Source organism: Entelurus aequoreus, linkage group LG12 (genome assembly GCF_033978785.1).
Source record: "Entelurus aequoreus isolate RoL-2023_Sb linkage group LG12, RoL_Eaeq_v1.1, whole genome shotgun sequence".
NCBI classification, from domain to species: domain Eukaryota; kingdom Metazoa; phylum Chordata; class Actinopteri; order Syngnathiformes; family Syngnathidae; genus Entelurus; species Entelurus aequoreus.
In genome coordinates this window covers 53,433,333-53,449,789 of record NC_084742.1, presented here as the reverse complement: position 1 = coordinate 53,449,789, position 16,457 = coordinate 53,433,333, and the positions used below count along the sequence as shown (strand labels likewise).

The 16,457-nt window shown below is 38.6% G+C and overlaps 1 protein-coding gene across 1 annotated transcript in view; it reads right to left on the bottom strand.

Moving 5' to 3' along the window:
* The window catches only part of LOC133662884 (cAMP-regulated D2 protein), a 36,946-nt gene that overhangs the window by 6,640 nt on the left and 13,849 nt on the right, over positions 1-16,457 (bottom strand). The window contains exons 6-7 of the mRNA XM_062067060.1: positions 12,670-12,810; positions 479-651 (exon numbers count right to left, since the gene is read on the bottom strand). Coding sequence (XP_061923044.1) covers positions 479-651; positions 12,670-12,810 — 314 coding nt within the window. The remainder of the gene's footprint in view (positions 1-478; positions 652-12,669; positions 12,811-16,457) is intronic.

Below are 16,457 nucleotides of genomic sequence, written 5' to 3'. Positions count from 1 at the left end.
ACCCCCGACACGCCGCCCCACCCCCCACCTCCCGAAATCGGAGGTCTCAAGGTTGGCAAGTATGACTCCCTGAGTTCCTGTTTTGTGCACCTCTGGGTTTGTTTTGGTTTATATGGGGATTAATTGGGTTCACCTGCCTCTGGTTAGTGGTCGGCACGCTCACCTGCAGTCGACCACTAATCAGAGAGCTATTTATTCACCTTTCTCGCCACGCTCAGTCTGGCTTCATTCTGTCACGTGGGGGTCGCAACTTACTGCGGGGTCACTACAGTCTGGCTCAAAGATACTGTTAGGAACTAGCATGGCTGCAGTTTTAGTGACCCCCGCAGTAATAACTAAACAAAACATGATCCGACCACGGATCATGACAAGTAGAGGACTTAAAGGGGTGCCTTGAGGAACACCTCTGGTATAAGTAAAGAAGGGGTTGCTGTGGTTTCAAATGTAACGATTCACGTTCACCTCGACTTCGTCTCACCTGAGCCAGCATGTCTCTACGATCGGCGTGTGTGTAGCGAGGCAGGTACTGGTGCAGGATCCTGAGGGCGTGTTGTTTGAAGATGGCCGTCACGTACATGATGGACTCCACCGCGGACACGGCCTTGCCGAACACGCCGTACACGAACAGCACGCCTTCTTCCGACGTGGTACCTGCAACACACACCTTCTTCTCGTCAGCTGCTCACCACATCTTCTTATTGCTGTGTGTGTGTGTGCATGTGTGTGTGTGTGTGTGTGTGTGTGTGTGTGTGTGTGTGTGTGTGTGTGTGTGTGTGTGTGTGTGTGTGTGTTCTTGTATTCCTACCCTTCTTGAGACATCATCAAGGAAAAGTACCTTCCATATGAGGACCGGTGAACAAGTTAGGACCGAAGTCATGGTCCCAAAAGGGAAAACCATTGCATCTAATAGAGCAGTGTCACACTAGCAGTATGAATACGTCCATTCATTTGAATGGGAATTTCCTGGAAATTTCAGGATTTCGGGAAAACCGAGAATTTTTAATAATATTGATACTAGCACAATTGTCCTAGATGTTATGAATGGGTTGGTGTTGGAACTTTTCAATACAGTTGAAAAATGTTGACGTAGTAACAGTTTAAATTTAAATGGGTATTTCGGAATTTCGGGAAAACCGGGAATATGTAGGAAAAGTACAATGGTAGTTTTGAATGTGGAATGGTCAAAAACGTTTGAAAAATATGGACTGTGAAAACTTTCCAGGAAGAGGTGAAAATAGGGCTTTGGAAAACCAGGAATTCTGGGAATTCCTGGAATTTTTTTGGAAGTTGTAAAATGGTAGTTTGATAGTCCAAAGTAAGTGGAGTGTGTGGATGTTGAATGGGTTGAAGAATGCAGGATATGGAATGGTTTGTATATTGCCCATTCCTGGTAATTCTGGGTAATCAGGGAATTTTCGGAACTGAGGAACACGCTGGCTTGAATGAAAATTGGATGAGGTCTGTGGTATATGCAGTAGATGGTATATTTCCCATTTATTGTCAATGGGGAGAAAATTACCGGAAAACCGGGAATTTTGGAAAAGGGACAACATGTTTTGTGTTTGACATATGTGAAGAGTAGTGTGGGTGGATGGTTAAAAGGTCGGAATCAGGTAAAAAAAAAAATGTTGCACTATGTACAACTATTCCCATTCATTTGAATGGAAATTTCCCGGAAATTTGTGGATTTCGGGAAAACCGAGAATTTTTTTTTAGAAAATATTGATACTAGCACAATTGTCCTGGATAATATGAATGGGTTGGTGTTGGAACTTTTCAATACAGTTGAAAAATGTTGACATGGTAACAGTTTAAATTTAAATGGGTATTTCTGAATTCCTGGAATTTCGGGAAAACCGGGAAAATGGAGGAAAAGAAAAATGGTAGTTTTGAAGGTGGAATGGTCAAAAACAGTTGAAAAATGTGGACTGTGAAAACTTTCCAGGAAGAGGTGAAAATAGGGCTTTGGAAAACCCGGAATTCTGGGAATTCCTGGAATTTTTTGGAATTTGTAAAATGGTAGTTTTATTGTCCAAAGTAAGTGGAGTGTGTGGATGTTGAATGGGTTGAAGAATGCAGGATATGGAATGGTTTGTATATTGCCCATTACTGGTAATTCTGGGTAATCGGGGAATTTTCGGAACTGAGGAACATGCTGGTTTGAATGAAAATTGGATGAGGTCTGTGGTATATGCAGTAGATGGTATATTTCCCATTTATTGTCAATGGGGAGAAAATTACCGGAAAACCGGGAATTTTGGAAAAGGGACAACATGTTTTGTGTTTGACATATGTGAAGAGTAGTGTGGGTGGATGGTTAAAAGGTCGGAATCAGGTAAAAAAAAATGTTGCACTATGTACAACTATTCCCATTCATTTGAATGGAAATTTCCCGGAAATTTGTGGATTTCGGGAAAACCGAGAATTTTTTTTAGAAAATATTGATACTAGCACAATTGTCCTGGATAATATGAATGGGTTGGTGTTGGAACTTTTCAATACAGTTGAAAAATGTTGACATGGTAACAGTTTGAATTTAAATGGGTATTTCTGAATTCCTGGAATTTCGGGAAAACCGGGAAAATGTAGGAAAAGAAAAATGGTAGTTTTGAAGGTGGAATGGTCAAAAACAGTTGAAAAATGTGGACTGTGAAAACTTTCCAGGAAGAGGTGAAAATAGGGCTTTGGAAAACCAGGAATTCTGGGAATTCCTGGAATTTTTTGGAAGTTGTAAAATGGTAGTTTGATAGTCCAAAGTAAAAGGAGTGTGTGGATGTTGAATGGGTTGGAGAATGCAGGATATGGACTGGTTTGTATATTGCCCATTCCTGGTAATTCTGGGTAATCAGGGAATTTTCGGAACTGAGGAACACGCTGGCTTGAATGAAAATTGGATGAGGTCTGTGGTATATGCAGTAGATGGTATATTTCCCATTTATTGTCAATGGGGAGAAAATTACCGGAAAACCGGGAATTTTGGAAAAGGGACAACATGTTTTGTGTTTGACATATGTGAAGAGTAGTGTGGGTGGATGGTTAAAAGGTCGGAATCAGGTAAAAAAAAAAGTTGCACTATGTACAACTATTCCCATTCATTTGAATGGAAATTTCCCGGAAATTTGTGGATTTCGGGAAAACCGAGAATTTTTTTTTAGAAAATATTGATACTAGCACAATTGTCCTGGATAATATGAATGGGTTGGTGTTGGAACTTTTCAATACAGTTGAAAAAATGTTGACATGGTAACAGTTTAAATTTAAATGGGTATTTCTGAATTCCTGGAATTTCGGGAAAACCGGGAAAATGTAGGAAAAGAAAAATGGTAGTTTTGAAGGTGGAATGGTCATAAACAGTTGAAAAATGTGGACTGTGAAAAATTTCCAGGAAGAGGTGAAAATAGGGCTTTGGAAAACCGGGAATTCTGGGAATTCCTGGAATTTTTTGGAAGTTGTAAAATGGTAGTTTGATAGTCCAAAGTAAGTGGAGTGTGTGGATGTTGAATGGGTTGAAGAATGCAGGATATGGAATGGTTTGTATATTGCCCATTCCTGGTAATTCTGGGTAATCAGGGAATTTTCGGAACTGAGGAACACGCTGGCTTGAATGAAAATTGGATGAGGTCTGTGGTATATGCAGTAGATGGTATATTTCCCATTTATTGTCAATGGGGAGAAAATTACCGGAAAACCGGGAATTTTGGAAAAGGGACAACATGTTTTGTGTTTGACATATGTGAAGAGTAGTGTGGGTGGATGGTTAAAAGGTCGGAATCAGGTAAAAAAAAAATGTTGCACTATGTACAACTATTCCCATTCATTTGAATGGAAATTTCCCGGAAATTTGTGGATTTCGGGAAAACCGAGAATTTTTTTTTAGAAAATATTGATACTAGCACAATTGTCCTGGATAATATGAATGGGTTGGTGTTGGAACTTTTCAATACAGTTGAAAAATGTTGACATGGTAACAGTTTAAATTTAAATGGGTATTTCTGAATTCCTGGAATTTCGGGAAAACCGGGAAAATGTAGGAAAAGAAAAATGGTAGTTTTGAAGGTGGAATGGTCAAAAACAGTTGAAAAATGTGGACTGTGAAAACTTTCCAGGAAGAGGTGAAAATAGGGCTTTGGAAAACCGGGAATTCTGGGAATTCCTGGAATTTTTTGGAAGTTGTAAAATGGTAGTTTGATAGTCCAAAGTAAGTGGAGTGTGTGGATGTTGAATGGGTTGAAGAATGCAGGATATGGAATGGTTTGTATAGTGCCCATTCCTGGTAATTCTGGGTAATCAGGGAATTTTCGGAACTGAGGAACACGCTGGCTTGAATGAAAATTGGATGAGGTCTGTGGTATATGCAGTAGATGGTATATTTCCCATTCATTGTCAATGGGGAGAAAATTACCGGAAAACCGGGAATTTTGGAAAAGGGACATGTTTTGTGTTTGACATATGTGAAGAGTAGTGTGGGTGGATGGTTAAAAGGTCGGAATCAGGTAAAAAAAAATGTTGCACTATGTACAACTATTCCCATTCATTTGAATGGAAATTTCCCGGAAATTTGTGGATTTCGGGAAAACCGAGAATTTTTTTTAGAAAATATTGATACTAGCACAATTGTCCTGGATAATATGAATGGGTTGGTGTTGGAACTTTTCAATACAGTTGAAAAATGTTGACATGGTAACAGTTTAAATTTAAATGGGTATTTCTGAATTCCTGGAATTTCGGGAAAACCGGGAAAATGTAGGAAAAGAAAAATGGTAGTTTTGAAGGTGGAATGGTCAAAAACAGTTGAAAAATGTGGACTGTGAAAACTTTCCAGGAAGAGGTGAAAATAGGGCTTTGGAAAACCGGGAATTCTGGGAATTCCTGGAATTTTTTGGAATTTGTAAAATGGTAGTTTTATTGTCCAAAGTAAGTGGAGTGTGTGGATGTTGAATGGGTTGAAGAATGCAGGATATGGAATGGTTTGTATATTGCCCATTCCTGGTAATTCTGGGTAATCGGGGAATTTTCGGAACTGAGGAACATGCTGGCTTGAATGAAAATTGGATGAGGTCTGTGGTATATGCAGTAGATGGTATATTTCCCATTCATTGTCAATGGGGAGAAATTTACCGGAAAACCGGGAATTTTGGAAAAGGGACAACATGTTTTGTGTTTGACATATGTGAAGAGTAGTGTGGGTGGATGGTTAAAAGGTCGGAATCAGGTAAAAAAAAATGTTGCACTATGTACAACTATTCCCATTCATTTGAATGGAAATTTCCCGGAAATTTGTGGATTTCGGGAAAACCGAGAATTTTTTTTAGAAAATATTGATACTAGCACAATTGTCCTGGATAATATGAATGGGTTGGTGTTGGAACTTTTCAATACAGTTGAAAAATGTTGACATGGTAACAGTTTAAATTTAAATGGGTATTTCTGAATTCCTGGAATTTCGGGAAAACCGGGAAAATGTAGGAAAAGAAAAATGGTAGTTTTGAAGGTGCAATGGTCAAAAACAGTTGAAAAATGTGGACTGTGAAAACTTTCCAGGAAGAGGTGAAAATAGGGCTTTGGAAAACCGGGAATTCTGGGAATTCCTGGAATTTTTTGGAATTTGTAAAATGGTAGTTTTATTGTCCAAAGTAAGTGGAGTGTGTGGATGTTGAATGGGTTGAAGAATGCAGGATATGGAATGGTTTGTATATTGCCCATTACTGGTAATTCTGGGTAATCGGGGAATTTTCGGAACTGAGGAACATGCTGGTTTGAATGAAAATTGGATGAGGTCTGTGGTATATGCAGTAGATGGTATATTTCCCATTCATTGTCAATGGGGAGAAAATCACCGGAAAACCGGGAATTTTGGAAAAGGGACAACATGTTTTGTGTTGGGTGGATGGGTGGATGGTTAAAAGGTCGTTAAAAGGTTGGAATCAGGTAAAAAAAAAAATCTAAAAATTTTGCACTATGTATAACTATTCCCATTCATTTGAATGGGAATTTCCCGGAAATATGATAATATGAATGGGTTGGTGTTGGTACTTTTCAATACAGTTGAAAAATGTTGACATGGTAACAGTTTAAATTTAAATGGGTATTTCTGAATTCCTGGAATTTCGGGAAAACCAGGAAAAGGTAGGAAAATAAAAATGGTCGTTTTGAAGGTGGAATGGTCAAAAACTGTTGAAAAATGTGGACTGTGAAAACTTTCCAGGAAGAGGTAAAAATAGGGCTTTGGAAAACCAGGAATTCCTGGAACTTTTTTGAAACTTGTAAAACGGCAGTCTGATTGTCCAAAGTGAGTGGAGAAAATTAACATGACTTACAGTGTGTGTGGAGCAGACGGCGTCCACAAAGTACATCCGTACATGACATGACAATCAACAATTTCCACACAAAGAAGGATGGCGTCCGCACTACTGAAATAGTCTTGATTGCTAAAACAAAGCAGGTGCGGGGAATAGCGCTCAAAGGAAGACATGAAACTGCTACAGGAAAATACCAACAAAACAGGAAAAGCCACCAAAATAAGACACTACACACATGAAAACACCAAAAAACTAGTGTGCCGTGAGATACAGTCTGGTGTGCCGTGGGAGATTATGTAATTTCACCTATTTGGGTTAAAAATATTTTACGCCAACCAGTAATTATAATCTGCAAATGTCGGTGCTGTCTAGAGTTCGGCAGAGTAACCGTGTAATACTCTTCCATATCAGTAGGTGGGAGCAGATAGCTAATTGCTTTGTAAACGTCATATCTAATGCTTAAACCAAAAATAAACAAAAGGTGAGTGCCCCTAAGAAAGGCATTGAAGCTTAGGGATGGCTATAGAAAACAAAACTAAAACTGAATTGGCTACAAAGTAAACAAAAAACAGAATGCTGGACGACAGCAAAGACTTACAGTGTGTGTGGAGCAGACGGCGTCCACAAAGTACATCCGTACATGACATGACAATCAACAATTTCCACACAAAGAAGGATGGCGTCCGCACTACTGAAATAGTCTTGATTGCTAAAACAAAGTAGGTGCGGGGAATAGCGCTCAAAGGAAGACATGAAACTGCTACAGGAAAATACCAACAAAACAGGAAAAGCCACCAAAATAAGACACTACACACATGAAAACATAAAAAAACTAGTGTGCCGTGAGATACAGTCTGGTGTGCCGTGGGAGATTATGTAATATCCCCTATTTGGGTTAAAAATATTTTACGCCAACCAGTAATTATAATCTGCAAGTGTTGGTGCTGTCTAGAGCTCGGCAGAGTAACCGTGTAATACTCTTCCATATCAGTAGGTGGCAGCAGGTAGCTAATTGCTTTGTAAACGTCGTATCTAATGCTTAAACCAAAAATAAACAAAAGGTGAGTGCCCCTAAGAAAAGGCATTGAAGTTTAAGGATGGCTAAGGAAAACGAAACTAAAACTGAACAGGCTACAAAGTAAACAAAAAACAGAATGCTGGACGACAGCAAAGACTTACAGTGTGTGTGGAGCAGACGGCGTCCACAAAGTATGACATGACAATCAACAATTTCCACACAAAGAAGGATGGCGTCCGCACTACTGAAATAGTCTTGATTGCTAAAACAAAGTAGGTGCGGGGAATAGCGCTCAAAGGAAGACATGAAACTGCTACAGGAAAATACCAACAAAACAGGAAAAGCCACCAAAATAAGACACTACACACATGAAAACACCAAAAAACTCCAAATAAGTCAGGGCGTGATGTGACAGGTCGTGACACCTACCTTGAGACAAGAGCTATAGTGATGCATGGTTGGTTAAGGTTTGAATTCATATCCAACAATTGCAACCATGACTTTTTACTGTCAATATCAACTACCGAGTTTACATTTTTTATGTTTTCTGCTGGTGGTGTGCCTCCGCATTTTTTCAATGAACAAAAATGTGCCTCGGCTCCAAAGAGGTTGAAAAACACTGTAATAGAGAGCTAAATACTAGAGTCCGTGAACATTGCTACAAAGTCGGGATTTTTTTGTTGATTTAATGTGCATACAAAAGTAAACATGGACCGATACAAAGGCAGCAATATATGATAAAACAAGACGGCAGCTAAAGAAGGATTTTTCTATTCACCCCCCGAAAAACATCTGATTTTACGACTTCCGGTGCTGACGTAAGACAACCCGCGTCCCGTATGTGACCATAGGATGAACAAATACGCTACGCTACTCAGACTATAGTGGCCATTAACAGTTAGCTTCTACAGCTGGGTTGCCCAAAGTGCGGCACAGGGGCCATCTGTGGTCCGTGACTCCTTTGTCATCGGCCTTAAGCACGTTACAAAAAACAAAATAAATAGAGATCTCATTTGCACCCCTGGTGGGGAAATCTATCAAAATGAGGGTGGTCCCAAAAAGGAGGGATTTTTCAAATTGACTGTGTGTCGCTTTTAAAAGTGCTCCCTCGCTGGTCAACATATAAAATAACAAGTGTGTGTAAGAAATTTGAAGTGTGTCCCCTCTGGTCAACATATGAAATAACAAGTGTGTGTAAGAAATTTGAAGTGCTCCCCCGCTGGTCAACATATGAAATAAAAAGTGTGTGTAAGAAATTTGAAGTGTGCCGCCTCTGGTCAACATATGAAATAACAAGTGTGTGTAAAAATTTGAAGTGCTCCCCCTCTGGTCAATATATGTAATAACAAGTGTGTTTAGGAAATTGAAATGCGCCCCCTTTGGCCGAAATTATATAAAAAATAAAAATCAAATAAATATGTAAATAGAGACATACTGTAATAACTTGAAGTAAATGTTGAAGATTAAAAACCAATTACAAACAAAAAATTCAACAACAAAAAAATAATAATAATTAAACGCAATCTTTTTCTCACAATGTGTCGACTTTTTTCTTCTAAAATTGGGAACAATTTCTCATATTCTTTCTGTTTCTGTAATGTTGCAATATTTTCTCGTAAGATTATGACTTTTTTGTGTAAAATTATTACTCTTTAATGCAAAATGGTGACATTTTTAATATGAAATTCTGACTTTTATCACAATATTGCCAAATTTCTTGTTGTTCTTGTAATATTGTGAAATTTTTGGAGTAAAATTATGACTTTTGTCATATTTTTGCCGAGTAAAATTCTGATTATTATTGTAATATTGCCAACATTTTAAAGTTAATTTTTTATAAAATTGTGACTTTTGACGAGTAAAATTACGACCCTTTTCATAAAATTGCCAAAATGTTAAGCTTTTTTCTTGTAAAATTGCGACTGTTATTGAGTAAAATTCCAACTTTTATCATAATATCGCACAAATGTTCAGTTTTTCTTGTAAAATTTTGACTTGCGTTGAGTAAAATCAAGACTTTTATTATAACACAAAAATTCTACGTTTTTCTTGTGAAATTGTGACCTTTTTCTTGTGAAATTACAACTCATTTTTCACAACAATCCATCCATCCATCCATCTTCAACCGCTTATCCGGAATCGGGTCGCGGGGACAGCAGCTCCAGCAAAGACCCCCAGACTTCCCTCTCCAGAGCAACATTTGCGACTTCCTCCTGGGGAATCCCGAAGCGTTCCCAGGCCAGAGAGGAGATGTAATCCCCCCATCTGGTCCTTGGCCTGCCGGGGGGCCTCCTCCCAGTGGGACGTGCAACAAGGACCTCCCTAGGGAGACGCTCGTGAGGCATCCGCACGAGATGCCCGAACCACCTAAGCTGGCTCCTTTCCAAGCGAAGGAGCAGCGGCTCTACTCCGAGTCTCTCTCGGGTGACTGCACTTCTCACCCTATCTCTAAGGGAGATGCCAGCCACCCTTCTGAGGAAACTCATTTCGGCCGCTTGTATCCGCGATCTTATTCTTTCGGTCATTACCCACACTTCATGACCATAGGTGAGAGTAGGAATGTAGATAGCTCGGTAGACCGAGAGCTTTGCCTTCTGACTCAGCTCCCGTTTCGTCACAACAGTGCGGCAGAGAGACTGCAATACTGCCCCAGCTGCTCCGATTCTCCGGCTGATTTCCTTCTCCATCTTTCCCTCACTCGTGAACAAGACCCCGAGATACTTAAACTCCTCCACCTGGGACAGAGTCCTGTCCCCTACCCGGACTGTACAAACCATCGGTTTCCTGCTGAGAACCATGGCCTCAGATTTGGAGATGCTGATCCTCATTCCAGCCGCTGAACACTCGGCTGCGAACCGATCCAGTGAGAGCTGAAGGTCACGAACCGAAGGTGCCATCAGGACCACATCATCTGCAAACAGCAGTGACGCAACCTTTAGCCCCCCGAGACGTATACCCTCTCCGCCATGGCCACGACTCCGCCTAGAAATCCTGTCCATGAAAATCACAAACAGGATAGGTGACAGAGCGCAGCCCTGGCGGAGACCAACCCCCACTGGAAACGGATCCGACTTACATCCAAGCACCCGGACACAACTCTCGCTTTGGTTGTACAGAGATTGGATGGCCCTCAGCAGGGTTCCCCTCACTCCGTACTCCCTCAGCACCTCCCACAAGATCTCCCGAGGGACGCGGTCATACGCCTTCTCCAAATCCACAAAACACATGTAGACTGGATAGGCATACTCCCAGGCCCTCTCCAGGATTCCCGCAAGCGTAAAGAGTTGGTCAGTTGTTCCACGACCAGGACGGAATCCACATTGCTCCTCTTGAATCTGAGGTTCGACTATCGGCCGGACCCTCCTTTCCAGTACCTTGGCGTAAACTTTCCCAGGGAGGCTGAGTAGTGTGATACCCCTGTAATTAGCACACACCCTCTGGTCCCCCTTTTTGAAAAGGGGAACCACCACCCCAGTCTGCCACTCCCTCGGCACTGTCCCAGACTTCCACGCAATGTTGAAAAGGCGTATCAACCAAGACAGCCCATCAACACCCAGAGCCTTCAGCATTTCTGGACGGATCTCGTCAACCCCTGGAGCTTTGCCACTGTGGAGTTGTCTAACTACCTCAGTGACTTCACCCCGAGAGATCGACGTCGATCCCCCATCATCCTCAGGCCCTGCTCCTATCAGGGAGGGTGTGTCTGATGTATTTGGGTTCAGGAGTTCCTCAAAGTGCTCTTTCCAACGCCCTACGACTTCCTCACTTGAAGTCAGCAAAGTCCCATCCTTGCCGTACACAGCTTGGATGGTTCCCTGCTTCCCCCTCCTGAGGTGCCGTATGGTCTTCCAGAACAGCTTTGGTGCCGCCCGATAGTCCTTCTCCATGGATTCCCCGAACTGCTCCCACACCCTCTGCTTAGCCTCGTCCACAGCCACGGCCGCTGCCCTTCGGGCCCGTCGGTACCTTGCAACTGCCTCCGGAGTCCCCTGGGATAACATACCCCGGTAGGACTCCTTCTTCAGTCGGACGGCTTCCCTGACCACCACTGTCCACCAGGGTGTTCGAGGGTTACCGCCCCTTGAGGCACCTAAGACCTTCTGGCCACAGCTCGCAGCTCCAGCTTTAGCAATAGAGGCTTTGAACACTGCCCATTCCTGTTCAATGTCCCCAACCTCCACAGGGATGGCAGAGAAGTCCCGCCGGAGGTGGGAGTTGAAGTCCTTCCGGACAGAGGACTCCTCCAAACGTTCCCAGTTCACCCGCACTACACGCTTGGGTTTGCCAGGTCTGTCCAGAGGTTTCCCCCGCCATCTAACCCAACTCACCACCAGATGGTGATCAGTTGACAGTTCAGCCCCTCTCTTCACCCGAGTGTCCAAAACATACGGCCTCAGATCAGCTGATACGATTACAAAATCGATCATTGATCTTTGGCCTAGGGTGCTCTGGTACCAGGTACACCTATGAGCATCCTTATGCTTGAACATGGTGTTTGTTATCGCAAGTCCGTGACTAGCACAGAAGTCCAATAACAATCCACCACTCAGGTTCAGATCAGGGAGACCGTTCCTCCCAATCACGCCAGTCCAAGTATCACTGTCATTGCCCACGTGCGCGTTGAAGTCCCCCAGCAAGACTATGGAATCCCCTGCCGGTGCCCCATACAGGACCCCATGCAAGGTATCCAAGAAGGCTGAATACTCTGAACTCCCGTTTGGTGCGTATGCACAAACAACAGTCAGAGTTTTCCCCCCTCCAACCCTAAGGCGAAGGGAGGCGACCCTCTTGTCCACTGGGGTGAACTCCAACGTACAGGCACTCAGCCGGGGACTCGTGAGTATCCCCACACCCGCCTGTGCCCTCACGCCCTGAGCAACTCCAGAAGTGAACAAGGTCCATCCCTTGTCCAGGAGTGTGGTTTCAGAGCCCTTGCTATGCGTAGAGGTAAGCCCCACCAGATCCAACCGGTAGCGCTCCACCTCTCGCACCAGCTCAGGCTCCTTCCCCACCAGCGTAGAGACGTTCCACGTCCCGAAAGTCAGCCTCTGCTGCCCCGAATTGGTCCGTCTGGAGCCTCCACTTTCACTGCCATCCACTTGGCAGCGCACCCGATTTTTCACAACAAGCTTTTTTATATTTGCATAGTATGTACTGTATATATTATTGCATTTTTCGGAGGTCCCAAGAAGGTAACAAATACAAAAGTGTGTGTGTTTGTGTGTGTGTGTGTGTGTGTGTGTGTGTGTGTGTGTGTGTGTGTGTGTGTGTGTGTGTGTGTGTGTGTGTGTGTGTGTGTGTGTGTGTGTGTGTGTGTGTGTGTGTGTGTGTGTGTGTGTGTGTGTGTGGTACCCAGCAGCACGGGCTTCTCTTTCTGCCAGCGGCCATTTAGGAAGGCGGTGAGCACCTGCTCCTTGATCAAGTCGCCATCCACGAAGGGGCCCCACGTCTCAAACACCTCCAGGAACCTGAACGGATTCACAAATCTGGAACCTGGCGGAGAATTCCCAGTTAGCTTGGAAATGCAACGTGAGGAATTTTCTTCAATTTAGAGAAAATGTTTTGTATGTATTTTCCAAAATGTTGAGGAACCAGTACAACATATGTTTTAGAATCTCCAGCCCATAAAACCAAGATTAAAAATGCTTATTTTATCTAAAAAAAAAAAAATGCCATGGACTAATAGAGAAAAGCACCTTGGACATCCCTGACTTCAAATAAATATTTGACATTATGTTCATTAACCGCGCTGAATGAGGGGTCTCAAACAGGCTGCCGGGGGCCCATTTGTAGACGGCTGTCCCGTGGCCCTCTATTTAAAGTCACAGTTTTTTGTAACTGCGACCCACATGTTAAAGGAAGCTGAAAGTAAAAAGATATATTTGCTATTAATATATTATTATATTTACTATCAGCCCATATTATATAACCTCAAAATATACAATTTTACATTAATGATGACTAACATTAAAAATGTACAATTTGACACTAATGATGATTAACGTCCAATTGTACAATGGGACGTTAATCATCATTAACGTCAAAATATACAATTTGACATTAATGATGATTATTTCAAAATATTCAATTTGACATTTTGCTAATGTCAAAATATACAATTTGACATTAATAATGACTAATGTCAAAATATGCAATTTGACATTTATGTTAACGTCGAAATATACAATTTGACATTTATGATGACTAACGTCAAGATATACAATTTGACATTTATGATGACTAATGTCAAAACATACAATTTGACATTTATGATGACTAACATCAAAATGTACAATTTGACATTAATGATGACTAACGTCAAAATATCCAATTTGACATTAATGATGACTAATGTAAAAATATACAATTTAACATTTATGTTAATGTCAAAATGTAAAATTTGACATTTATGTTAACGTGAAAATGTAAAATTTGACATTTATGTTAATGTCAAAATGTACAATTTGACATGTATGATGACTAACATCAAAATGTACAATTTGACATTAATGATGATTAATGTCAAAATATACAATTTGACATTTATGTTAATGTCAAAATGTAAAATTTGACATTTATGTTAACGTGAAAATGTAAAATTTGACATTTATGTTAATGTCAAAATGTACAATTTGCCATTTATGTTAACATCAAAATATACAATATGACATTAATGATGATTAATGTCAAAATATACAATTTGACATTAATGATGACTAATGTCAAAATATACAATTTGACATTTATGTTAATGTCAAAATTTACAATTTGACATTTATGTTAACGTGAAAATGTAAAATTTGACATTTGTGTTAATGTGAAAATGTACAATTTGACATTTATGATGACTAACATCACAATGTACAATTTGACATTAATGATGATTAATGTCAAAATATACAATTTGACATTTATGATAATGTCAAAATGTAAAATTAGACATTTCTGTTAACATGAAAATGTAAAATTTGACATTTATGTTAATGTCAAAATGTACAATTTGACATTTATGTTATCATCAAAATATACAATTTGACATTAATGATGATTAACGTCAAAATGTACAATTTCACATTAATGATGACTAATGTCAAAATATACAATTTGACATTAATGTTAACGTCAAAACATACAATTTGACATTTTGCTAATGTCAAAATGTACAATTTGACATTAATGATGATTATTTCAAAATATTCAATTTGACATTTATGATGACTAACATCAAAATATACAATTTGACATTAATGATGATTAACGTCAAAATATACAATTTGACATTTATGTTAACGTCAAAATGTACAATTTTACATTTTGCTAACATCAAAATATACAATTTGACATTAATGATGAATAATGTCAAAATATACAATTGGACATTAATGATGAATAATGTCAAAATATACAATTTGGCATTTATGTTAAAGTCAAAATACAGAATTTGACATTAATGATGATTAACGTCAAACTATACAATTTGATATTTAGGTTTACGTCAAAATATACAATTTGACATCATGCTAACGTCAAAATATACAATTTAACATAAATGATGACTAATCTCAAAATATACTATTTGATATTTATGATGACTAACATCAAAATGTACAATTTGACATTAATGATGATTAACGTCAAAATATACAATTTGACATTAATGATGATTAACATCAAAATATACAATTTGACATTAATGATGACTAATGTCAAAATATAAAATTTGACATTTATGTTAATGTCATAATTTACAATTTGACATTTTTGTTAGTGTCAAAATATACAATTGGACATTTATGATGACTAACATCAAAATATACAAATTGACATTAATGGTGATTAACATCAAAATATACAATTTGACATTTATGTTAACGTCAAAATGTACAATTTGACATTTATTTTAATGTCAAAATATACAATTTCACATTTATGATGACTAATGTCAAAATATACAATTTGACACTATGATGATTAACGTCAAAATGTACAATTTAACATTTTGCTAACATCAAAATATACAATTTGACATTAATGATGACTTACATAAAAAATTAACAGTTTGACATTAACGATGATTAATGTCGAAATTTACAATTTGACACTGATGATGATTAACGTCGAAATGTACAATTTGACATTTATGTTAACGTCAAAATGTGAAAGTTGACATTTATGTTAATGTAAAAATTTACAATTTCACATTTATGATGACTAATGTCAAAATATACAATTTGACATTAATTATGAGTAACGTCAAAATGTACAATTTGACATTTATTTTAATGTCAAAATATACAATTTCACATTTATGATGACTAATGTCAAAATATACAATTTGACACTAATGATGATTAACGTTAAAATATACAATTTTACATTTTGCTAACGTCAAACTATACAATTTGACATTAATGATGACTAACATAAAAAATTTACAATTTGACATTAATGATGACTAACATCAAAATATACAATTTGACATTTATGTTAACATCAAAATGTACAATTTGACATTTATGTTAACGTCAAACTATACAATTTGACATTAATGATGACTAACGTCAAAATATACAATTTGACATTAATGATGATTAACGTCAATATATATAATTTGACATTTATGTTAATGTAAAAATATAAAATTTCACATTTATGATGACTAATGTCAAAATATACAATTTGACACTAATGATGATTAACGTCAAAATGTACAATTTTACATTTCACCAACGTCAAAATATACAATTTGACATTAATGGTGACTAACATGAAAAATTTACAATTTGATATTAATGATGACTAACATTACAAATTTTGCAATTTGACATTAATGATGACTAACATAAAAAATATACAATTTGACATTAATGATGACTAACATCAAAATATACAATTTGACATTTATGTTAACGTCAAAATGTACAATTTGACATTTATATTAATGTCAAAATGTACAATTTCACATATGGTAATGTCAAAATATACAATTTGACATTTATGTTAATGTCAAACTATACAATTTGACATTAATGATGACTAACGTCAAAATATACAATTTGACATTAACGATGATTAACGTCAATATATATAATTTGACATTTATGTTAAAGTAAAAATATAAAATTTCACATTCATGATGA